The sequence below is a fragment of the Hyla sarda genome, chromosome 4 (genome assembly GCF_029499605.1).
Source record: "Hyla sarda isolate aHylSar1 chromosome 4, aHylSar1.hap1, whole genome shotgun sequence".
Classification (NCBI taxonomy): Eukaryota; Metazoa; Chordata; class Amphibia; order Anura; family Hylidae; genus Hyla; species Hyla sarda.
The window spans coordinates 127,171,371-127,198,243 of NC_079192.1; the positions used below are offsets into that span (position 1 = coordinate 127,171,371).

General features: G+C 43.4%; 1 protein-coding gene across 11 annotated transcripts in view; it reads left to right on the plus strand.

Annotated features, from left to right (window-relative positions):
- PPIP5K1 (diphosphoinositol pentakisphosphate kinase 1) overlaps positions 1 to 26,873 on the plus strand; it is a 206,128-nt gene that overhangs the window by 80,130 nt on the left and 99,125 nt on the right. For all 11 annotated transcript variants that reach the window (XM_056572092.1, XM_056572093.1, XM_056572095.1 and 8 more), the window contains 7 exons: positions 1,274 to 1,415; positions 5,168 to 5,391; positions 10,323 to 10,450; positions 17,433 to 17,547; positions 18,521 to 18,628; positions 19,794 to 19,910; positions 24,721 to 24,873. In XM_056572092.1, the coding sequence (XP_056428067.1) occupies positions 1,274 to 1,415; positions 5,168 to 5,391; positions 10,323 to 10,450; positions 17,433 to 17,547; positions 18,521 to 18,628; positions 19,794 to 19,910; positions 24,721 to 24,873 (987 nt within the window). The remainder of the gene's footprint in view (positions 1 to 1,273; positions 1,416 to 5,167; positions 5,392 to 10,322; positions 10,451 to 17,432; positions 17,548 to 18,520; positions 18,629 to 19,793; positions 19,911 to 24,720; positions 24,874 to 26,873) is intronic.

Genomic DNA, 26,873 nt, shown 5'->3' on the forward strand with positions numbered 1-26,873 from the left:
TGTAGTGTATTACTGTTGGTAGCCTTTGTTACTTTGGTCCCAGCTTTGCAGGTCATTCACTAGGTCCCCCTGTGTGGTTCTAGGATTTTTGCTCACTGTTCTTGTGATCATTTTGACACCACGGGGTGAGATCTTGCGTGGAGCCCCAGATCGAGGGAGATTATCAGTGATCTTGTATGTGTTCCATTCTCTAATAATTGCTCCAACCATTGATTTCTTCACACCAAGCTACTTGCCTATTGCAGATTCAGTCTCCCCTGCCTTGTGCAGGTCTACAATTTTTTGTTTCTGGTGTCCTTTGACAGACAGCTCTTTGGTCTTGGCCATAGGGGAGTTTGGAGTGTGACTGTTTGAGGTTGTGGACAGGTGTCTTTTATACTGATAACAAGTTCAAACAGGTGCCATTAATACAGGTAACGAGTGGAGGACAGAGGAGACTCTTAAAGAAGAAGTTACAGGTCTGTGAGAGCCAGAAATCTTGCTTGTTTGTAGGTGACCAAAAACTTATTTTCCACCATAATTTGCAAATAAATTGTTTAAAAATCAGACAGTGTGATTTTATGGATTTTTCTTATTATGTCTCTCATGTTGAAGTATACCTATGTCTCTCAGTTGAAGTATACCTATGATGAAAATTACAGTCCTCTCATCTTTTTAAGTGGGAGAACTTGCACAACTGGTGTCTGACCAAATACTTTTTTGCCCCATTCTACGTTGGTATGCCATTTTGCTAATGTATTCCTTTATCGCAAGGCACAAAGAATTAGATAGTGCAGACTGTGTTATCACTATATAAATAATAATAAAAGTAATAATAAAGTATACTCTAGCTACATTTAGATACAAATTTATTTCATATGCATTATTTTATGCCCACTGTGGCAGTGATTAAATAGAATGCTGAATTGAGTTGTTCTGCTGAGAGCTCTTTCCTTATCTTGTTAGCATCATGATTTTCACCAGTTGAACTTCATAGATACTGGATATTGACAGCCACTAGGTAAGATGTAATCATTTAGCACTGTTGTCTATAGGCTGTATCTGGTGTTGCACCCCTGCCCCAGTCTCTTGGATATCATACAATCCCTTTTAAGCAACACCTGCTACAGAAAGTACTTAAAAGAGCAAGTCCACATCTCATTTCATTGTGCGCCCTGTTTCTAGAATATAGCCGCCTCAATTTCAGTTTAGGCAATAAATGTGAGGCAAGAGACATTTTCTCTGTACCTGTAAGTGCATAAATGCTTAGGTTTTTCTATTTAAATTTCTATAGCTAGCCCCTACAAATAGCAGTTCTCTGCTTAATTCTATGGAGTCCATAAAGAATCCCGTGAAGACATGTGATGAGGTATTTGCACTCATTGAGAGTCTGACATCTCAGATCCATCAACGTTTGGAAGATCCTAAATCAGCAGGTGAGCTGCTGGGGTTTTTGCCATACTATAAAGAGCTGTATAATTGTACACTGCACATATCCAGTTTTATTTGTCAGTAATTCCCAGGTTTCTTGGCTGGGAGTTACAAGCTATAGTGTCTATTTAATAATAATATTTGTTGAGTATATTGTATATGAAAACACTTTTTAAGGTAGGGTCTCACTGGGCAGATACCTTGCATATTTGACACTAAGAGAAGTCTGCCGAGCAGCGGAAAAGGCTTTCCCTGCTACAGCCCTGTGTCTGCAATAAGGTTTGGAGGCCGGCTGCACGCACCGGCATAACTGTGACGCGCAACCTGCTCCCGAACCTTATTGCAGATGCAGGGCTGCGGCAGGGAAAGCCCGGTGTCTGCTCCTAGGGCATACACAGCATATTTCCTGCTGCTCGGCAGATTTCTCGCTGCGTCAAATACACTGTGTATCCTCCCAGTGTGACCCTACCCTTAAAGTGCATCTGTTACATGAAATTAGTTGGTAAACCAGTGTGAAAAGGTATGAACATCTACAGGGAGTGAAATAATTATTGAACTCGCCACCATTTTTCTCACTAAATATTATTTCCAAAGATGCTGTTGACATGAAATTTTCACCAGATGTTGGTAACACCCAAGTAATCGATATATAACAAATAAGTTTAGAAATTAAGTTGTGTAATAATGTGATATGACACAAGGAAAAAGTATTGAACATACTTACTGATATTTATTTAATACTTTGTACAAACATTTTTGTTGGTAATTACAGCTTTAAGACACCTCCTGTTTGGAGAAACTAGTGGAATACATTGCTCTGGTGGGATTTTGGCCCATTCTTCTACACAAACAAATTTTAAAGGTTCTGTGGGCCTCTTGTATGAATCATGATCTTCAGTTCTTTGCATAGATTTTCAATGGGATTTAAGTCAAGTGATTGGCTGGGCCATTCTAGCAGCTTTATTTTCTTTCTTTGAAACCATTTGAAAGTTTCCTTCGGTGCGTGTTTGGGATCATTGTCTTGCTGAAATGTCCACCCTTGTTTTATCTTCATCATCCTGGTAGATAGCAGCAGATTGTTGTCACAAATGTCTTGGTAAATTTGCCCATTTATCCTACCTTCAATTATGTCAAATTTACCAGTACAATTTGCTGAAAAGCAGCCCTACACCATGATTTTCCCACCTCCATACTTCACTGGTCATACTGTGATTTTAGGGTGATATGCAGTGTAGTTTCTCCTCCAAACATGGTGTGTATTATGGCAACACAACTGTTCCGTTTTGCTCTCATCTGACCACACTATATTCTCCCAGTATTTCACTGGATTTTCCAAATGTTGTACAGCCAACTTCAAACAAGCACCAAGCTTCAAACAAGCTTCAACATGATTTTTATTCAGCAATGGAGTCTTGTGTGGTGAGAGTGCATACAGGCCATGACTGCTGGGTGCATTACTTACACTTTTCTTTGAGACCACAGTAGCTGTTAATTCCTGGTCTTTTTGAAGCTCTCCACAAATGGTCCTTGGCTCTTGGCCAACTTTTGTGATTATTCTTTTTTTAATCCTCTGTCAGAAATCTTGCAAGGAGCACCTAGCCGAGGCAAATTTATGGTGAAATGATTGTCTGATCTTTTTCTTTCCTATATTAGGGTCCTTACTGTTTTAAATGGAACATTCAGAAGCTTAGATGAACACACGTAACCTACACAATTGTTATGTTTTGCAACAATTGGGTTGCAAAGGTCTTGAGACAGCTCTCTGCTTTTACACATCATAAGATGTGTCTTGTGTGACACCTTGGCAATGAGACCTTTTTGTATGCCATCAGTTGGGACTGAACCAGCTGATATTAATTTGCACTGACAAGGGGTTGGATTGCTTTTTATTACTGACAGATTTCAGCACATGTCTTGGCTTTCCATGCCTTAGCTTTCCATGTCTTTTTGCACCTCCCTTCATGTGTTCAATACTTTTTCCCTGTGTCATTACACATAACTTATTTGTGAGTTTCTTTGTTTTTGTTGTTGTTTTTTTTTTAACCTAAAGTCCATGTGCGTGTTATACGCCGATACAGCCCCAGGAAAGGCAGGGGGAGAGAGGACATTGCTGCCCGCTTCTCTCCCCCTGCCTTTCCTGGGGTCTAGAGCGCTGCTGCCGGCCCTTCTCTCCCCCTGGCTATCGGCGCCGCTGCCCGTTCTGTCCCCCTGACAATCGGTGCCGGCGCCCCATTGCCGGCGCCGATACCCAGGGGGAGAGAAGCGGCGCCGACAGCCAGGGGGAGAGAAGGGGCAGCGGCACCCATTGCCGGCGCCGCTGCCCCGTTGCCTCCCCCCATCCCCGGTGGCATAATTACCTGGGTCGGGTCCGCGCTGCTGTAGGCCTCCGGCGTGCGTCCCCGGCGTCGTTGCTATGCGCTGCACGGCGCAGCGCATGACGTCAGTGCGCCGCGCCGTGCATAGCAATGACGCAGGGGACGCACGCCGGAGTGAGAAGGGGGTGAGAAGGGCCGTCAGCAGGGCTCTAGACCCCAGGAAAGGCAGGGGGAGAGAAGCGGGCAGCGACGGCCTCTCTCCCCCTGCCTTTCCTGGGGGTATATCGGGGTATACACGCGCACACACGCACCCTCATTTTACCATGGATATTTGGGTAAAAACCTTTTTTTACCCAAATATCCTTGGTAAAATGAGGGTGCGTGTTATAGGCCGGTGCGTGGTATACCCCGATAAATACGGTACTTGGGTTGTTATCAACATCTGGGAAAAAGTACATGCCAATAGCACCGTTGGAAATATAATTAGTGAGAAAAATGCGGACATGTTCAATTCTTATTTCTCCTGCTGTATATTCCAAGCATTTCATTCCTTTAAGATTTCCTTGCTTTATTTTACTACGGAAAAAAAAATAAAAAACTTCATCTGTCAGGGACAGTCAAAGAGGTGGGACCTGGGTTCAACTATGGCCTGGTGCCATAACTTCTCTCTCCTCTGTTGTCACAGCATCCCCTGTGTGTGTGTGTGTGTGTGTGTGTGTGTTTGACACACATGGCTCCTGTACATGTGACTTTTGTGCAGTGAGACTTCAATCAACCTGTAGACCCTTCTTGTGAATGGCGCATGTACAGGAGCAGCGTGTGTCTATCACACACCGGAGATACCATGACATCAGTGGGGAGACAGGATACACAGAAAGGAGAAAATACCTGGATTTTCGGCACAGTCCACCCACAGTCCTTGCTTGATGGACTGCACCGAAAATACAGGTATATCCTGTGTATTCCTCAGCTTGCAAGGGCTGACGCCAATCCCTGGAAGTCGGCACCATCTATTACTATACCTACAAACCGGTTGTGTCTGTTTACACAACCCAAAAAGGTGAGCGGTCACCCTTGTATGTTTCGTTTACCTATACTTTGCTTTCCATTGCCCTGTGAGAAGCTCCACCTACTTTTATTTCCTTTAGGTATCAGCAGAGAGAGGCATTGCAGCCCTGGGGCATAGATAAGCCTGAAATTCAGATGACTAGCCTAATCTGGCCATGGGCTTATTTACACTTAAACTGTTCTCCTCTAAGATCTTCTTTTACACGAAGAAGAGTGAGAGGGAGAGCAGAGATCCATCAGGGTCAGAAGTGGAACTCATGAAGTGTTCCATGTTTAAAAAATAAAATAAAAGTTGGAGCTTTGTTGGATTTGTGTGTAAGATTTGGCAGGACAGTCAGCCACATCATGTTTTTGTATTACCTCATTGTCCCTAGATCTACAGTTATATCATAGTGAGACTTTGGAGTTGATGTTACAACGATGGACCAAGCTGGAGAGAGATTTTCGCATGAAAAATGGGCGTTATGATATCAGCAAGATTCCTGATATATATGATTGTGTCAAGTATGATGTTCAACACAACAGCTCACTCAACCTGGAAGGGACTGATGAACTCTTTAAACTCTCCAAATGGTTGGCAGATATCATAATCCCACAGGTTAGTGTCCATGTTTTTATTGTTAATTTATGTGTTGAAAGAGCAGGATCATTCTTTTTTCAGATTGTTTTTTTTTTTATTGCTTTAAGTTCAAAGCTGAACTTTTTTTATCTTTATTTAATTTACAAATTTACAAAAATCTCAAAAACATAGTCCATATGCAACTACGTCTTTACACCAGTATCCCCTACCCCAGGGGTCGGCAATGTGGCTCTTTTACACCTTCGCCGCGGCTCCGGTGTGAGGTGAAAAAGGGAGGGGCAAGTTTTCCGAAGCTACAGCGGGGAGGAGCGCAGCTCTGCATAATACAAGGAGACAGTGGGAGAGTGGGGACGGACACAGCTCCTCCCCCCCCCCTCTCTGTACACACAGGACCTCATTTTTCACAGGGAGGTTTCATGTTTTCACGGGGGAAAAGCTCCTCCCCTCCCCTAGCTCTGTACACACAGGACCTAATTTTTCACGGGAAGGTTTCATGTTTGCACAGGGGAAACACAGAGCGGGTGAGGGGAGAGGAGACATACTGCACTGCAGGGGCTGGGGAAGATTTCTATGTGTGAGGAGACATATTACACAGGCTGGGGATGTAAAGACTGCAGGGGAATAAATATCATACTGGGAATGATGGGGTGAAGGGGACTGCTGAATGACACATGCTGGGAGTTGTAGTCCCTCTTATGTGTGTGTATGCCAGTGTTTCCCAACCAGGGAATGCTGGTAGTAGTAGTTTTGCAACATCTGGAGGCACCCTGGTTGGGAAACACTGGTGTATGAACTGCAACTTCCAGGAGATTACTGATATAATAGAGGTGTTGGTGAACTACAAATCCCAGGAGACTACTCAGATACAATAGAGGTGTTGGTGAACTAAAACCCCCAGGAGACTACTAAGATACAATAGAGGTGTTGGTGAACTACAACTGCCAGGAAAATACTAAGATACAATAGAGGTGTTGGTGAACTACAACTCCCAGGAGACTACTAAGATACAATATAGGTGTTGGTGAACTACAACTCCCAGGAGAATACTAAGATACAATAGAGGTGTTGGTGAACTACAACTCCCAGGAGACTACTAAGATACAATAGAGGTGTTGGTAAACTACAACTCCCAGGAGACTACTCAGATACAATAGATATGTTGGTGAACTAAAACCCCCAGGAGACTACTAAGATACAATAGAGGTATTGGTGAACAACAACTGCCAGGAAACTACTAAGATACAATAGACGTGTTGGTGAACTACAACTCCCAGGAGACTACTAAGATACAATAGAGGTGTTGGTAAACTACAACTCCCAGGAGACTACTCAGATACAATAGATATGTTGGTGAACTAAAACCCCCAGGAGACTACTAAGATACAATAGAGGTATTGGTGAACAACAACAACCCAGGAGACTACTAAGATACAATAGACGTGTTGGTGAACTACAACTCCCAGGAGACTACTAAGATACAATAGAGGTGTTGGTGAACTACAACTCCCAGGAGACTACTAAGATACAATAGAGGTGTTGGTGAACTATAACTCCCAGTAGACTACAGAGGCAGCATGCTGGTGTTAAACCACAGACTGAAGACTCCTAAATGACACATGCTGGGAGTTGTAGTCCCTTTTGTGTGTGTATGCCAGTGTATCCCAACCAGGGCATCAGAGGGGAGGGGGGTTTTGCGGCTCGCAGTTTTTTTTTCTTTTCTTCGGAAACTGGTCTAAGTGGCTCTTTTTGTCTTAAAGGTTGCAGACCCCTGCCCTACCCCATTACCCTCCCCCCCTTCCTACAAACAATAATCAACATAGGAGGCAGGGAGTTAGGAGGCCAGAACCAGTGACATTCCATCAAAAGTTTTACCTAATTCCTCCCCTATATTTATACTTTTAAACAATAATCTTAACCCTGCAGCCCACTAAATCCCCATCCCTTCACATCAATAAAAAAAAAAAAAAAATTTCTATAACTCTCTCTCCTCAACTCCCCCCCCCATAATTTATCCTTCCATTCTCTGCATATTATTATACCATTCGATGCTACTGAAACAAGTAGGGGATATCCAATTTTTAACAATCAAAAGACGGGCATAACCCCGTATCATCTCCCAAAATTGCCATCCTAGGGGAAAACTCCATATTTACACCTGTTATTTCTCCAATTTTACTAAATATTACTTTCCAATAGTCAACAATCGCAGGACAACTCCAAAATATATGTAAATGTCCTGCTTTTTCTTTTTTACACCTATTACATCTGCTATCCTTCCTTAATCCTATTTTCTCTTAAAAAATAAAAAGGCGTATAATAAAGTCTATACACAATATTAAATTGTATTATCTTTTGATTCATATTGGGTGATACATAATTAATATTATTCATTATTACGTCCCACCCTTCCTCTTCTATGTCACCATTCTCCTCTTGCCATTGTTAGGTGCTTCTATGTACTAATTTGTTCTTATGTAACTTAGCTATAGCTGTATAAACATATGAAATGTTTATTTGTTATATTACCACTCATAATTTTATTCAAAATATCCGGATACATCACCTGTATATTTCCCCCTTTACTAATAAACTCCATGAAGGTTCCTCTTATACTATTATATTCCAACCAACCGCCCTCCTTTTAAGTTGAATTCTTCTTTCAATATTATCCATTCCTTGAATTTACCTTTTTCCCAGACATCTTTTATTCTAACACAACCTTTATTTTTAAACAATTTACTTTTCTCCAATTTATTAATCTCTGATATATTTCTATTACTCAACACCGGTGCCACATCCAATACACCTTTTACATTCATCTCTTTCCTAAACATCCCCCATCTTTTAACCAGATTTTTAACCATTATGATTTTCCTCCATTTCATCTCCTCCAACTTCCCGGACTCCAACAATTGGAAAATATCCAAAAATTCCTCAGCAAGAATTCAAAAAAGGCAAATTTCTTCAACTCAATCAAAAAATAAATCTGCCCCGCCAGAAAGTACCTAAATATATCCGGAAACGCTATTCCACCCTTACCCTTAATCTGACATAGGTACTCCAACTTGATTCTTACCCTTTTCCTGCCCCAAATTAATGAGTTAAATATTGAGATAATTTTCCTGAACAATTTAGTCTCACACCAAGAAGGGTCTGATCCAAATAAATACAAGATCTTTGGCAACATTACTGATTTAATCAGAGTTATTCGTTCTGCTTTAGATAGGTTTAAATCACTCCATATATTTGCATAATTTTATGGTATGTATCTGCTGATAATTCCCTATCTCTTTTGACAGGTATATCCCCAAATATTTAAACTTTTCTCCTTTTTTTTTAATCACTTTTATTCCAATTGTCTGTCCTATATCTTCTTCTCCTAACGGCCTAATGACTGACTTTGACCAATTATTCATTATTCCAGGAAAACTACCATATCTACTTATTATTTCCATTACTCTTGATAAAGATCTTTTGGGGTCCTCCAAGAACATCAGAATATCATCTGCATACAATGTAATTTTGTCCCCTCTCTTCCCTTCTCCAAATCCCATTATCAATGTGTCATCTCTAATAATACTAGCCAAAGGGTCCATGACCATTGCAAATATCAGGGGAGAGAGGGGACAACTTTGTCTTGTTCCTCTAAACAACTTGAAACCTCTCGATTTCCTACCATCTATAATTATCCTTGCCATGGCCCCTAAATACATCAATTTTATTATCTTTATCAATTCTAGTGTGAGGGGTTGAGGCAGAAAATTTGCTGCAGCTCAAACGTAAACATGGGGGGGGGGGGGCTGCCGCTAACCTTCAACTGTTGCAAAACTACAACTCCCAGAATGCGCTGACAGATCGTGCATGCTGGGAGTTGTAGTTATGCAACAGCTGGAGGCACATTGGTTGGGAATCACTAAGTTAGGTAGCAGACTGCTGCAGTGTTTCCGCACCAATGTACCTCCAGCTGTTGCAAAACTACAACTCCCAGCATGCATGGTCTGTCAGTGCATAGTGGGAATTGTGGTTTTGCAATAGCTGGAGGCACACGGTTTGGGAAACACTGAGTTAGGAAACAGACGATGTTTCCTAACCAGTGTGCCTCCAGTTATTGCAAAACTACAACTTCCAGCATGCCCGGAATGCCGAAGATGTTGCCGAACTACAATGCTCAGCATGCCTGGACAGTCTTGGCATGCTGGGAGTTGTAGTTTTGCAGCATCTGGAAGTGCACAGTTTGGAGACCACTATACAGTGGTCTTCAAACTGTAGCCCTCCAGATGTTGCAAAACTACAACTCCCAGCATGCCCAAACAGCCTTTGACCCCGATCAGCCCAGAAAAGCTGTGATTCACCAGTCAGAAGTAATTGGCAAATCACGGCGATCGACGACAAGGGGGGGGTCTCAGGATCCCCCTGGGCGATATGCCAGGATGGCTGCTGATAGATATCACTCATCCCGTTCCAATCACCGCTTCTGGAGATGCAGTGATCAAGGAACGCAGCGCTGTAAATGTAGCAAAGGTGATAGAGTACTCCCAAACATATTTTCCACTCAATGGGGCAGCTTCAGTCTATTGTTTCCTATGTCCACTTGGGGTTGCTGTAAAGCATAACTCTAAATGCTGTCAAAACAAGTCAAGCCAGATGGCTGATCCTATAATAATGTACAAAAAATGTAATGAACAATGACATTGAGAAAATAAACAGATTAGAAAAACAAAACATATTTCAATGTCTGTCTCTTAACAGTAAAAAAGTGTAGATGCTACATTACATTAAACGTATTGTAAAAGGGTTATGTGGCTATTTATAGCACACCACATATTCAATACTTGAGTCCAAACTTCTGCATAGTGTCCTCACCTATTGAAACACTGGAACAACGGTTTCCTTTATATTTAATACACTAATTTTGCCAATTTAAGTCATGCTCTGTTCTTTCTCTGTAGGAATATGGGATCAACAAAGAGGAAAAACTGGAGATCGCATTTGGATATTGTCTTCCGCTTATTAACAAAATCTTGCTGGACTTGCAGAGAACTCATGAGGATGAGTCTGTAAATAAACTTCACCCACTGTGAGTTACATCATAATGATATCATTTTTCAACTCTCTGTGAATGGTTGTATAAGTGCTTTGCAACCTATAGTGGTAGTCTACCGTCACAAAGGTTGGACAAAAAAATAAATAAATATATATATATATTTTTTAGATATGGGCAGGCTGCCTGCTTAAACTAAAAAATAAAAACCCCTATACCTTTACCTGCCTCAGTCCCTGTAGCTTCCGGTATCACTGCTCCCATATAATTTAGCTTCTTGGTGCTAGGAGTCACTACGGCCGCTGTCAGTCACATAAAGACAAAAAAAACAGAAGGATGCGCTCCGTAGTGTATTATCGTCAGATAAAGGGCATAACCGCACAATGTGAGCTGTGCTTACCAGATGTAGTTGTACTCAATCCAAGTACAACAATGTATAGACGTGATGAAAGGTGATGAGACCAAAGGTCTCTGCAGCCTCTCCAAGCTTCAATGCTCAACAATAGATACAATTCTCCTCCAAATAAAAGCAAGGTAAAATCAAGAGCTGAGACCAGGATAAAATTCAGGGTGTTTAATTACCCACAATGCAACGCGTTTCGCGGGAGTTCCGCTTCTTCAGGCAGAAGCGGAACTCCGGCGAAATGCATTGCATTGTGGGTAATTAAACATTAATTAAACATGATTTTACCTTGCTTTTATTTGGAGGAGAATTGTATCTATTGCTGTCAGTCACAGGCAGAGTGATATATTAGCCCCCAGCACCAGGAAGTGAAGTTCTCTGGAGACCAGAAGCTGTTATACCGGAGGCTATGGGAACCAAGAAAGGAAAGCATAGTTTGCTTTTTTTTTTGTTTACGCTGACAACCCAGCCATGTTTTTAGAAAACAAAACAAAACACTTTTCTCCAGACAACCCCTTTAAAAATCTTATATAAGTCTAGTACTTTATTATCTCATTCATATCTATTTTTTGCCACCCACTTCAGTTTGTTTATAGCCTGTGCTATGTAAAAAAGAAATATTTGTTAACTGTAAGGAAGCTGGGATACATTTTTTTTTATTATATGTTTTTGTAGTATACATGAATAGAATCAAGGCTGCTTGTGTTAGTTTCTTGGTTAGTGTGTTTGTTGTTTAACTGGCAAAAAAGGGTATATCAGTATGATATTAGACGAGCTGAACATGGAAAAAAAATTGATGCATTGTTTTCTAGGTGTTCAGTTATTCCTTTATTACATTTTACACTTTTTGGAAGAGCTAGGCTTTTAGGTTGCTTCTAAAAAATTTTAGTGGAGAGAGATAGGGTAATGCATTAGGAATATTCATTCCAGAGTGCGGGAGACATTTTTACAATGATGTATCATAATCCTTAATGCATTTCTGTCCCTGGTTCAATCTGTCATGATCTGATCTTTACTCCATGTATCGGGTGAACATTTATTTTCTCTATCGGCTCCATTGGGGGACACAGGCTATGGGTATATGCTGCTGTCTCTAGGAGGCTTGACACTATGGCAACAAAAAAGGTCGGCTCCTCCCAGCAGGATATACCTGCCTCCAGGCACCTGAGCTAATCAGTTTTAGCTTAGTGTCCTAGGATTTTGTTTTATAGATAGGGACTGTTTAGTTTCTTTCATTCATTTTATTTTTCACTGTTTTCAGGTGGGGGTTCAGGAGCATGGCGCTACCTGTTCCCCCATATGCGGCTAAGGTGCATAAGATACAAATACCGTTAACCCTTCCCGCCAACGGCCAGCACTTGGGGGTAGTACCGTTGGGTCCAGGTCCCCCTATATTCCCTGCTCGTCCTGGTCTGTAGCAGCATGACGTGATGCAGGCATCCATAAGTTTGGATGAAGACATCTTCAGGTGAGTATGGTGCTAGGTGAGTATGTTTACCCCCCCCCCCCCTTAGCCCCTCTACCTGGAGTTTTCAATTACTGGGGCCACATTTTAGAGGACGGGGCACTCCTTTTTATTGTTTCTAGCGGGCTTTCAACCTCTGGAGACCCCTAGTTTTTGGCCCACTCTGGTATATTATGACTTGGGGGGCTTGGGCTGGAGGGACTTTGTTCCCTCCCTTTTTCACTGCAGGGGGTCTCTTGCTTTGTTAGGCTTGCAAGCTGGGTATGAAAAAAGGGAGAGAGCAGAGCTTCCTCTAAGAGTAGTATGTTCATAACATTAATTAAAATAAATGTGGATAAGTACCACTGTGGCTGTCCGCTCACCTTGTGGGGTTGTGTGCCAGACACAACCGCCATGAAGCACTTGTCAGTGTTTTTACGGAGCTGCCTCCCGGGAATCAGAAGGGGTATCCCTTGCTGATCTAGGACATCAGATAGAAGAAAGAAAAAGCCGGGATCTGTTGGCGCGTGCCGTAATAATGTTCAGGAATCCAGTAAGGATCTAAATTTTTTTTATTGCCAGATTTTAGACTCGTTTCGAGGTTACAACCTCTTTCTCAATAAAACATAGGCTTCTAACATCTTTAACATACAGGTGGTTTTTAGAAAAAGATGTTAGAAGCCTATGTTTTATTGAGAAAGAGGATGTAACCTCGAAACGCGTCTAAAATCTGGCAATAAAAAGAACTTAGATCCTTACTGGATTCCTGAACATTATTACGGCACGTGCCAACAGATCCCGGCTTTTTCTTTCTTCTATTTGATGCTTTATTAGGCTTGGGGATAGTGGTGCATAACTGTGTGTGTTTTACTGTATACATGTGCCGCGCGACTGCCGACTCTCAGCCGCGGCGGCACTTTCACTTTTTATGCGGGCGCGTCTTCGGCCCGGCCACGTATAGCGCTGCCTTCTCCCTCGGCAGCAGAGACTGCCGCCGATATCTTCACCCACTCCCTTCCCCCGTTATTCGCATATGCGAATCGCATGTGAGCTTGGGAGCGGGCGCCAATACAATACGCTGGCCGCATGTATTCGGCTTCGGCAATGTGCAGTTTAGCTCCGCCCACCGGCTGCCAGAGCTCTCTGACCGTGAAAATGGTCTAATCAGCGCGCGCTGCAGGGGATTTTTAGGGCCAATCAGCAGCGCCCTGTGGTTTAGCCGCCCCCCTCTTGTCATTGGTCCAGTTTTTTTTATCAGCTCACCTGAGTTCTCCTCGCAGCATCTGCTTGGATGTCAAGGGGACTCAGACTTGGGTGAGACATTTTCATTTTACTATATTACTTACTACACATGTAAGGACTGTAACTCGTACATGTCTGGTTCTGCTGAATCAGCCTGCACCACTGCTCCCCCAGACCCCCCTGTTATTTCTACTCAGGATGCCCTTCAGACCCTGTGGGTTTGGCCATCCATCCAGTCTCAGGTCTACTGTTCTGTGGTGACTGACTTGGGGAGGTCCTCCCTACACCGGCTCTCCAGAGGGACCCGCTCTCCCCCTATACTGACGCTCTCTCAAGCATCATAGGGGTGTTTCGTCTGACTCCTCCCGCGATTCTTCTGGCAGGCACAGGCGCTCCCCTCACAAGCGTCACCCCAACACCCGTCGCTCCCCTAGAGGACACTTCTATGGTCGCCGCTCTGGCTCTCCAGACTGCGTACCAGGTCAGTCTCTCCCTTTTCAGGGCCGCCTCACATGGAGAACTTGTGGATTAAATTCCGATTCGGCCTCTGATTCAGAGGACCGCACGGATATGTCGGACATGGTGCACTCATTGGTTTCGGCCATAAGAGACACCTTCCATCTAGAGGACCCAGGAACTTCGGACATGGCTCCAGAAGTTTCTTTCATCGTGCCTGACCTCTTCTAGGGCTGCCTCACCTTGTTCCCATTCACCTGGAGAACTTGTGGATGAGGTTTCTGATTCGGCCTCCGACTCAGAGGACCGCACGGATATGCCGGATGTGGTGAACTCATTGGTTTCGGCCATAAGAGACACCTTCCTTCTAAAGGACCCAGGAACTTCGGACGTGGCTCCAGAAGTCTCCTTTCATCGTGCCCGACCGGCACCCAAGGTTTTCAGCTCTCACGGATATGGCCGACTCAGAGGACCGCACGGATATGCCGGATGCGGTGAATTCATTGGTAAGCGCCTAGTTGAGATAATCTCAGAAGCGACGGCGGGAATAGTTACCTCAGAATTAGGCTCGCAGCACTACTTCCCGTCTGAAGTACTCTTCCTTCTGGTCCTTTCGGACTTTTGATACTAAGGCAGTTCGGGGCGCACTCCGGACCCCTTTTCTCCCAGGGAGTAATTGTCACGGTTCCTTCCGTGGAACGTTTTCAAGGTTTTTACTCCAACCTCTTTGTGGGCCCCAAGAAGGGCGTTTCTGTTCACCCAATCTTGGATCTCGAGCATCTCAACCAGCATCTTCTACTCCTCCATTTCCGAATGGAGCCTCTCAGTTTGGTGGTGGTGTCCATGGATCAAGGGGAGTTTCTTTCCTCGGTGGACATCAAGGATGCCTAACTCCACATTCCAATATTCCCGGTCATCAGCGGTACCTCCGCTTGCAGTTCCGGAAGGCCATTTTCAATTTGTGGCTCTCCCCTTCGGTCTGGCCACTGCTCCGCGGGTTCTTACCAAGGTCCTGGTGCTTGTGATAGCCCTTTTACGGACAAAAGGTGTCTCAGTGATTCCTTACTTGGGTGACCTCCTGATCACAGCTCCTATCAGGGCTCAGAGTCTGGAGAGTCTTGGTCTCAATCTCCAGGTCTTGTCTCTCTTCGGTTGGATGGTCAATCAAGACAAGTCCAACCTCTCTCCTACCCAGTCTCTAGTTTTTCCTGGGGCTCCAGTTCGACACGGCCTCTGCCCGCTTTCGACTCCCGCCGGACAATCGGCTGACCCTCTTGTCAGGAGTCCGACTACTTCGGTACCCTGCACCAGTTTCCATTCGCCTTTGCATGGAAGTCCTGGGTCGGATGGTGGCGGCCGTGAAGGACGTGCCATTCGCCTAGTTTCATTACCAACCTCTTCAGCTGGCGATTTTCTCCCGGTGGGACAGGTCTCCATTGTCTCTAGACCGCAAAATCGTTCTATCTCGTCAGTCTTGTCAGTCCCTTTTGTGGTGGTTTCTTTCCCCCTGCCTCTTCAGGGGCGCTCCTTCCTGCCCCTCATCTGGCAGGTTGTCACGACGGATGCCAGCCTGTCGGGCTGGGGAGGTGTTTTTAAGGATCGGACGGTCCAGGGCCTTTGGTCACCCCCAGAATCCCTTATCCCCATCAACATGTTGGAACTAGGGCAATTCTATCTTTGCTTGCTTCATTTGGAAATTCTCCTCTGGGCGGAACTCAGAGTTCCGGCCATCTCAGCGATTCTCATTCCGGGCGTACTCAACTGGGAAGTGGACTTTCTCAGCCGATCCTCAGCCGACCCAGGCGAGTGGTCCCTGCATCCGGAGGTGTTTGCAGAGATCTGCAACCTCTGGGGCACTCCAGTCGTGGACCTCTACGTGTCCCGCCACAACCAAAAAGTTTCTCTTATTGTGTAAAGACCTGGGACCCCTTGGCTCTGGCCGTGGATGCCCTGGTGATCTCTTGGTCGGGCTTTGCCCTACCTTATCTGTTTCCTCTCATTCCTCAGGGGCCTGAGGAAACGATCAGCAAAGGGCGTTCCCGCCATTCTCGTGGCCCAGACTGTCCCCGAAGGGCGTGGTACGTAGACACGGTCAGGCTCCTGAACGTCATACCGCTGTGCCTTCCCCCTCATCCAGACCTCCTATCTCAAGGTCCCCTGTGCCACCCCAATTTACCGTCTCTGCTTTTGACGGCGTGGCGGTTGAGACCGCGGTTCTAAGGACCCGAGGTTTCTCTTCCCAAGTGATTCGCACCATGCTCAGGGCTCGCAAGCTCTCCTCTGCAAAGATTTACCACCGTACCTGGCGTTTTTTTTTTCGTTAGTGTGAATCTCAGCCTTTTTCTCCGGTCGTGTTTTCCTTTCCCCAACTCCTTTCCTTTTTGCAGTCGGGGCTGGAACAAGGGTTGGCTCTCAGCTCCCTTAAGGATCAAGTTTCGGCCCTCTCCATTCTTTTTCAACTTCCTCTGGCATCCAATTCTCATGTCCAGACCTTCTTCAGGGAGTGGCACACGCTGCCCTCCTTATCGGTCCCCTTCTCCCCTTGGGACTTTAACTTAGTCTTAGGTGCCCTGCAAGGTGCTCCTTTTGAACCTCTTAGGGATATTCCTCTTCGCCTCCTTTCCTGGAAGGTGGCTTCCTTATTGCTATTACCTCTATTAGGAGGGTGTCAGTGCTGGCAGCTCTCTCCTGCCGCTCTCCCTTCCTGGTTGTACACCAGGACAAGTTGTTTTCCGTCCAGATCCATCCTTTTTACCTAAGGTGGTTGAGCAAATGCTCCCTGGGATGAGAAGGGGCCGGACAATGGGGACATAGTCCTGCCGTCCTTTTGTCCGGCCCCTACTCATCCCAGGGAGCATGGGATCTACCAGATTCAAACCTTTGCATCAGCTGATGCTAGTCTGGACCGTAAGGTGTTGCAGACGGCCGTGGTCCAGCCGTCCACCTGACTGATTTCCTTGCCCACCCAAGGGACTGCTTTGGTACGTCCCATGGTCTGTGTCCCCAATGGAGCCGATAGAGAAAAGGAGATTTTTATGCTTACCGTAAAATCTCTTTCTCGAAGGATCCATTGGGGGACACAGCTCCCACCCCTTTTTTCTGGTGTTCCTATTTCAGTTATCTGTCCGAGGGTGTGTTATGTTACCTTTTTTTCTGGTTGCTCTGGTTTTTCTCTTGACCTGTCTGTCTTCTTCTATTGCTCTGGGACTAAAACTGGTTAGCTCAGGTGCCTGGAGGCGGGTATATCCTGCTGGGAGGAGCCAACCTTTTTTTGTTGCCATAGTATCAAGCCTCCTAGAGAAAGCAGCATATACCCATGGTCTGTGTCCCCCAATGGATCCTTCGAGAAAGAGATTTTACGGTAAGCATAAAAATCTCCTTATGGATAACCTTGATAGAAATCTACAATGCTTCAGTGGTTTATAAAATGTATTTGGTCACGTTGCAGTTTTAATTTTGTATTCTTTGTTTAGCTATTCAAGAGGAGTCCTTTCTCCAGGGCGTCATGTGAGAACGCGGCTTTACTTCACCAGTGAAAGCCATGTGCACTCTTTGCTAAGCATTTTTCGTTATGGAGGGCTCTTGGATGTAAGTGCATAGCATAGCAATTGTGTTTTTTATTTATTTATTTCAGTTTTATTAAAGGGGTACTCCAGTGCTTACACATCTTATCCCCTATCCAAAGGATAGGGGATAAGATGCCTGATCGCGGGAGTCCCACAGTTTGGGACGGCCGCGATCATGCACGCGGCTCCCCGTTAGTAATCCGTCCCCTGATCGTGTTCGCTCCGGGTCTGATTAAGGTCGACCACAGGGTCGGCGGCGTGTGACGTCACGCTCCGCCCCTCAATGCAAGCCTACGGGAGGGGGCGTGATAGCTATCACGCCCCCTCCCGTAGGCTTGCATTGAGGGGCGGATAAGATGTGTAAGCACCGGAGTACCCCTTTAACATGTTGTGGCAAACACCTCTCTATAATACAAGGAAATTGTATACAGCAATGCAAGATTCAAAAAAATTTTATGCCAGGGCAATAAGCTGACATGCCATAATGTTATAATTATTTATATTTTTATTATTATCATTATTATATATCTGTGCATTAAAGTTGGTAGACTGCCATTAGAACTGTACACTCAAACATTGTTTACACCTCCACACCATGTCCCTGCTTATAGTGCTCACTGCTGTTGGCTAGAGACTGGCACACCGTTCTTATAGCGTGCCTGTAGTATTAAATCTTTCCTACTAACTTTAATGTTTTAAAGTCCATGGATGCATTGTGCACATTTTTGGATAGCCACACCACTATCATATGAAGATATGTGTTAAACCAGTCTGGCATAGAAAAAGGTCTCTTTAACGTTTATAAATTATGGGACCTTTCACATTTTTTTGTACTTGGCAGCAAATAGATTTTCTACCGTGTTTTGATATCTCAACATTTAAGGCAGGCCACCTGTATTCTTATTGTTAGTTATGGCAGGTTGTAAAGGGATACAGCTATTGAAATACAAAACGTAATTGGTCTTACTAGCCAAATTGTTTTTTTTTTCTTCTAGGAGTCGAAAGATCAGCAGTGGAAAAGAGCAATGGACTATATAAGTGCTGTCTCAGAGCTAAACTACATGACACAAATTGTCATTATGTTGTATGAAGACAACAACAAGGTAGGCTTGATGCTAAAAAATACTAGTAATTTTTGCATACTGTGTTGGATATACAGCTGCAGTATACAATTTGTTGGTGGTGTTCTTAGGTCAGTTCTATATGAATGCTCTTTTCTTTTTGTATGAATGTTATGTGGTTTCCATTTTGGCTTCTCTGCCTTAAATTGTAAAGATTATGATCTTGCATATCTTTGTCTACACACCATTCATGTCAGTGGAACATCTCCTCTCTATTGTTGCCTAGGTCAATGAGTCCTGCTATAAAGCATATCTCTGAATGCTAATAAAAACAGCTCAGGCAAGATGGTTCACCCCAAAATAACAGACTTATTTAAGTTAACAGAATATAGAAACTGATTAGAAAAAATAATTTTTTTTAGTGTCTATCTCTAATCAAGAAAAAATTGCTGATACATTTACTTCAAGTTGAATTAAAACCATCTGCTCTCTAATTTTTCTTCATACGTGTGTTTATTATATTTACAATGTGTAGATAGGACATTGCACCTCATTTAAATTTGAATTCAAAACTGTTTGTATCACTATCAGTTTTTTGTTCCAATTGTTCATATACATGTAGAGGATTTAGTTCCAATAACAAGTTAACAGATTCCAGCTCTTATTTTTCCAGAGCTGTGCGAAAAATGAAAGTTTCTGTATGATACTTTTTGATAAATAGTTTTGATAAATCCTTCCCAAAAATATTGACATTTTACCTTCAGTTATTAATTCTGCACATTGACAATTTAAATTTAGATTTGTAACAAAGTTTTCACTGTATGGGTTTAAATACTGCTTAGATTTAATTAAAGAGGACCTGTGATTATTTCTAAAAACATTATGTAGTGGTATGTATAGATTCCTTAGTGGGGCTAAGCACACACCTGATCACCCCTCCCCTAGAGAATCTATACATATGACTACATATGGGCCAAGATTTATCAAACTGTGTGAGAGAAAAAACAGAGATTTTCCCATAGCAACCAATCACAACTCAGTTAATGAGCTCTGGTAAAATGAAAGCTAAGCTGTGATTGGTTGTTGTGGGAAAATCTCTCTATTTTTTCTCTCACACAGTTTGACAAATCTGGGCCATGGGTTTTTAGAAATGACCCCAGGTCCTCTTTTAATGTATTCTATTCATTTCCTGTATTTGTTTTTCCAGGATCCCTCTTCAGAAGAACGATTTCACGTTGAGCTTCATTTCAGTCCAGGAGTGAAGGGCTGTGAGGAAGATGAAAATGCTCCCCTGGGATTTGGATTTCGGCCAGCATCATCAGAAGTAAGACTGTCTTGTTATTTAAGTTAAAGCAAACCTGACAGCCGGTTCCCCCGCACTAAGCCTAATGCACTGGGTTATAGTGAACCGGATTAAAATGAGACATAATTGTGCACATTGGGCCAGGACCCGGCAATGAGGCTGGGTATGTTGGGTCCCATCTCCATTGTGCACAGCTGGCTATTAACATATTAGAAATGCCGGTTAATAACTGGTCTATATCCCAAACCGGACCATGGATTTGGGTAAGTTTTACCTTGTTTTTATCTGGTTCACCCGCCCTATAACCCTGTGGTTGACCCAGCTGTCAGTTTTCTTTAAAAGATAGGTAATATACAGAAAATTCTAGTTTACTGAAATACAGCATAATCCTATTTTCCAGCTCTTGTGATTATTAATCTACCCTTCACCAACTTTTGTTAAAAAGTTTTTTGGGTGGTGTATGTTTTTTTTTTTCCTGTAAAACTAATTTGGGCCAAGGTACTTTGAAAGGCAGCCAAAGCTACACACTTTTTATTGTAGCCTAATGTAGTTTGTAGTGGCGTGCATAGTCCCCCTCTCATAAGTGTAAACTGTACGTACACCTACGTGGTGTCCTTTATATATTTTCCTGTTTAACTAATTTGGGCCTAATTACTGTGATAGGCCAGTCAAAGCTACACACTTGTTTTTGTAGCCTAATACAATTTTAAGCGGAGCATATTGTCCACCTCTCATAAGTGTAAACAGTATGTACACCTACGTGGTGTACGTTTTTTTTTCCTGTAAAACTAATTTGGGCCTATTTACTGTGAAACGCCAGCCAAAGCTCCTCACTTGTTTCTGTAGCCTTATACAGTTTGTAGAGGAGCGTCTAGTCCGCCTCCTCTCATAAGTGTAAACTATACGTACATGGTGTCCTTTATATTTACCTACATGGTGTCCTTTAAATTTTTCCTGTTAAACAAATTTGAGCCTAGTTACTGGGAAAGGCCAGACAAAGCTACACACTTATTTCTTTTGTCTCATACAGTTTTTTAAGCGTAGTGGAGTGCATTGTCCTCCTCTCATAAGTGTAACATTTACGCACTCAGCTGGTGTATAAGTATGGCAGAGACGTGCCAGGATGTGCACAGAGGAGTGGCAGAGGCCTAAATTCATCAGGTGCAGGCAGAGGTCGAAGCAGGGTAGGGGCGTGTGGTAGCAGGAGTTGCAGCGGGAGGTCTGAGCTTCCGGTGTCAGCTAGCAGTTGTGTCTCGACCAGCAACGCAGCAGCCATGATTGATTGGTTCACTCGATCATTCACTTCATCCCAAGTGACATCCGACAAGCCCAGTCAACAGTCGGTGGGTTCCTCAGACTCAACCCTCAGTTACCATGGCCCTCATGCTGCTGCTGCCATCTCCAGGCTCTGTCACTCTGTCGCCATATGGTTTCCTCATGCTGATGCTGCCACCTCCATGCTCTGTCATTGTGCCGCCATATGGTCTTCTCATGCTAATGCTGCAACCTCCAGGTTCTATCAGTGTACCGCCATATGGTCTCCTCATGCTGATGCTGCCACCTCTAGGCTCTATCATTATGCTGCCATATGATCTCCTCATGCTGATGCGTCTACCTCCAGGCTTTCTTTGTGCTGCCATATGGTCTCCTCATGCTGATGCTGCCACCTCCAGGCTCTATCATTGTGCCGCCATATGGTCTCCTCATGCTGATGCTGCCACCTCCAGGCTCTCTCATTGTGCTGCCATATGGTCTCCTCATGCTGCTGCTGCCACCTCTAGGCTCTGTCAGTGTGCCGCCATATGGTCTCCTCATGCTGATGCTACCACCTTCAGGTTCTTTCATTCTGCTGCCATGGATACTGCAAAACATAAACTAAAATGTAACTTTTCTTAGGATAAAATATATGGACCCAATTTTTTTTGTAATCTAACAAAAGGAAAGGTGTGCAAAAAATGCTATGTACCACCTACACCACCAAGTATTGATGCGATGCAAAGACCTCTAAAAGGTGGAAGGGAACAACTTCCCCTGTAAGGCCCTACTCTCGCACTATTAATTCCCTTCTTGGCCAGGGAGAGGTTCCTGTGTGGGGACGCTCTTTTTAGGGCGAGTAACACTTGCTGAAAAGGGAATTAATAGGGCGAGAGTAGGGCCTTACAGGCGAAGTTTTTACCCCCACCTGCTACAGTGAACAATACGTTGTTCCCTTCCACCTTTTAGAGGTCTTTGCACCACATCAATACTTGGTGTAGGTGGCACATGGTGTTTTCTGCACACCTTTCCTTTTGTTAGATTTCAAAACATTGTTGGGTCCATATATTTTATCCTAAGAATTAAAAGTTAAGTTTTATGTAATGCATATATGCTCAATACTTGTGCACGCCAACACTTTAACAAAAGAGACTGTTTTCTTCTGCCTACCTGCCTCAGCTACTATTCTGATCCTGCATGGCACCCTTGTTGACAAGCGGTTCCTGAAGTGTTCCCCCCCATCTGCAAGACATCCTAACAATGGCCAGGAAACTTTGCATGCACTCCAGCCACTCGTACACCGCAAAGCACACCCTCCATGAGCTGCAGCGCCAGAACGGCATCCCCCCAACATAGTTTGATCTGTGACGTTTCCACACGTTGGAATTCCACCCTCCATATGTTGGACCGACTATACGAACAGAGAAAAGCCATCACCAATTTCTTGATGATCCAAGCGGATAGGGGGACTCCCCTGTGTAACTTCAATGTCAACCAGTGACACCTGCCGTTTGTTCAGGCCCTCTGAGGAAGCCAAATTATGAGTCAGTCGCCAGCATTAGGGGATGAACGGCGTCATTCCACTGCTTCATTTCCTACAGCACGTCTTTGAGACTATGGCTGGTCAGGGCACTGGAGATGTGGCAGCTAAATCTCGAGGCCACATGAGCCCTGTGGGGGCTGAACTGGAGGAGGAGGGGGACAATGGAGCACAGGCAAGGTTTTGCGAAATTAGTGTTTTTTTATAGTCATCTGACAGGAGAGGAGGAGCAGGCTGTGGAGCTACAGGGTAATGAGGAAGACGAGGCAGAGGACCCAGACACACTGTGGCCATGTGGTCTCCTCATGCTGCTGGCACATAAAATGAAACTTTTTAGGTTCATCTATTTGAAATCTTCAATTTAAATAAGATTAAAAAAAAATCTTTAATCTTTTCAATTGTGAGGCCCTATGGTCTCGTCAGGCTGTTGCCAACTCCAGGCTGGGTCATTCTGCTATTATATGGTCTCTTCTTGCTGCCGCCAATTCCAGGCTGTGTCATTCTGCCACATTATGGACTTCTCATGCTGCTGCCACCTCCAGGCTGTGTTATTGTGCCACAATATGGTCTTCTCATGCTGTTGGCACGTTAAATTAAACTTTTAAAAGTTTAATCTATATAAAATCTTCAATTTAAATTTTACAAAATATCTTTAATCTTTAATCTTTTCAATGTTGAGGCCCTGTGGTCTCGCCGGGCTGCTGCTACTTCTAGGCTCTGTCATTGTACCACCATGTGACTCCTTGTTATATTGGGTTTTGTGGTCATACAGTATTAGTTCAAAGTAAACGCTTCGGGCACCTGGGACATTAAACTTATGAATCTATTCAAAATCTTCAATTTAAATAAAAAAAAAAATCTATGTAATCTTTTCAAGACTGAGGCCCTATGGTTGTCGTCATATATTACCTGTGGAATTACCACAAGAATCAAATGAAACGAGTTGGAGCAATAACAATGAACCATAACTGATTAAAGGAAACATCTGCAGTTTCACAGTCAGGGCACGCTGAGAGGCAGGAGCTGGAACAGGTGGTAGCTCACCTCGCGGCGGACCGCCAGCTCGATGCTCACCAGAATGGGTCCTCAAAAAAGAATTTAAAAATAAATTAAGATGAAATTAAATAAAAATGACATTAAAAAATATCTTTAATGTCTTCAATTGTGACGCCATATGGTCTCCCGACCCTGCTGCCACATCTGGTCTCTCTGCGGCAGTGTTTCTAATAGCAAAGCTTGTAATCTGCATGTTATACTGAATGACAGTGTTCTTTCACTAACACAGCACACTCCCTATGCATGTTACGACAAGGCAAAGAGTTTTACACCCCTATTGAGGCTCTCTGTAGCCCAGAAATAGCAGATTTTAATAGCGATTCACCGGGAATAAATTCGGACCAAACCAAGTTTTTTCAGAAAATTCGGCCGAATCAAATTTTTCAAAAATTCGCTCATCTCTATTAGCTTTTGTTTTGACTTTGCAGGTGTTTTGCACAGATTGTTGCGGGTATGCTGTGTATCAGCATCAATTTCTGCACTGCAGATTTCATCCAGGAGCAGGGCCATGCATACAGTACTGTATACATCACTGCTCACTGTACATTGGCAGGGTCCGAATGTGAAAACACCTGTTCTAGTGAATGTAGTGAGCAGCAATGCATACTTTACTGTATGCATCATTGCTCACTACTGTAGTAGAGCAGTAAGTCCAAGGATCAACAAGAATCCTTGCTTCTGGATACAGCAGCAAATTTTCCCCAAATCACAATTTGCAAGTTCCACTGCTTAAAGCCCCCAGTATTACAGCCATTATATGTATGTATATATATATATATATATATATATAATTTTTTTTTTTTTTTTTTTAATAATTGACCAGAGTCAGTTTTGACAATTGACCAGAGTGTTGTGTTTGGCCTACTTCTCGATCAACAGGTAGGCCTTGAGTTTGGTGTATGTCATTGTGTAATGAAGGTATTTGCCTAAATAAGATACCAAAGCCCATTATTAGGAGCTGTGTGTTTCTCTTTGTCCTAGAATGAAGACAGAAAGACAGATCAAGGGAGTATAGAAGATTTGTCCAAGGCTAAAAGTACAGATGAGGTGGACAGGTCCATACTGATGACAGAGCCAATCAGCATTCACAGGAAATCGCCCCTTATCAGAAATAGAAAAACTGGGTCAATGGAGGTAACACTCTTAACAACTATTAGATACTTATGTTTGTACTGTAAAAAATGGCTAACTGTGTTTGTGAAAGAATACATTACAGCAATAGCTGGTATCTTAATGTAGAAAATGGTATTTTTGTATTGATATTGAGATTTCCCCAGACCTCCTACGTGACTGTGGTGCACATGCCAAGCCCCCCTATGGGACTGTGGCGCACAGGCCAAGCCCCGCTACGGGACTGGCACGTGGTCCTTCCTCTAAACCTTATTGCGCACACAGGGCTGGGGCAGAGAAGCCCTGTGCATCTACCTGTAGTGAAATATGCTGCATGTTTCAGATTATCTGCAGCACGAAATTTGCAGCGTATTTGTTACGTGTCACCCTAATCTGTGTTTAGGTCAACAGAGTGACTGCTTCTTTAATCCCTTAAAAAACACCATTGGCTTCGAAGTGTCAATGACAGGTTTTACTGTAATTTTGTCTGGGACATCATCTTCAGTCTCCACTCACTATGAAATGAAAACAAATAGGATTATTGGGGATATTTGATTTAAATATTTTAATCAGCAATTGGTTGACTTGCTAATTTTTTCTCAATGTGATCATTGCTGGTTTAATCGTGATTGTTTTTTTTCCCATTTTGCTTGGAAGGGGGTCCGATCACTTGGACAGCCACCAATTATGAGGACAGTGGTCTCCAAATCTTCATCTATACAGGGGGCCCAGGGACCACCTTTCTCATGATTGGTAGGGGTCTTGGCGGTTGGACTTCCGGTGATCACACATTTATCACTTATCCTGCGTCTAAAAAAAAAACATTTAAGGCTTGTCGGATCTCCAGCTCTGAGCTATTAGCCTTTTTGGTAATATGTAAATGAAGCTCAAGTGGCCATGGGACATTCCTCTGCACAGCAAAACCCCAGGGTTAGCCAACCCATCTCCCCTTTTTACCACCTCCTTGCCTGCTTGCATATCCCTACTCCCCTTTGATGACAGTGTGTATGGCGATGGTGAATAATGGGAGATGGTCTGTTTAATGGCTGGGCATGTATGTCTTATTTACATGTTAAAAAAGGCTTATATCTTGCAGATGGAAAAGGTTTAAGAGACTCAAGAAAATCAAGTTAGTGTGCCAAGGAATCATGTCTGCCCCTGTTTAGTTGCTGACAAATCTGCTTTATGTGATGATTAATGCTCCATGCCTCATATAGTTAAACCAAATTGTCACCCAGTTTTCTCAGAACCCTGAATATGGATACTGGAGCTACAGTGGTGACCACGACTATTTTGCCCCTTACCCAGTATATGACTGGTACACAAAATGTATTTGAGCAGCATTGTGAATATTTTATATATAACATGTTTTCCATCATAGCCCCACAAAGGTTGTTACCCAGCTTTACCAGCCTGCAGAATGCCAGATATGCCTAGCTATGAATTGATAACTCATTAATTCTAATTTTATAGCACAACCAGTCAGATTTCTTATTCTCCCAGGAGCCTGGAAAACTGTAAATCTGTAATAAACTTTATATAGAAACAAAACGTATAGCAGCACTGCTTGAAATCTAACAAGGAAACAATGGGCGCCAGCGATCCAAACCCGACCACATTAAGTAAGTAAATAGCAGCGCAGCACTCCAGCAAGGAAAAACAAGTGGATTTATTTAGCCCATGTCAGCAGCAAAGTTTCAATTCATCAGTAGAATCTTTTTGGAAAAGATTCTACTGATGAATTGAAACATTGCTGCTGACATGGGCTGAATTAATCCACTTCTTTTTTCACTTATTCCTGGAGTGCTGATCTGCTATTTACACACACACATATATGTATGTGTGTGTGTGTATATATATATATATATGTATATTTTATATATGTATATTTTATATATATTTATTTTCAAAGGTTTGGTGTCCATTTAACATCTTCACTGTCTGTGTGTTGAGTTTGACCTTTGTCTCCTCCATGACAATATTCATTACTGGGGACACTGACTGACCTTCAAGAGGAGCTTCAG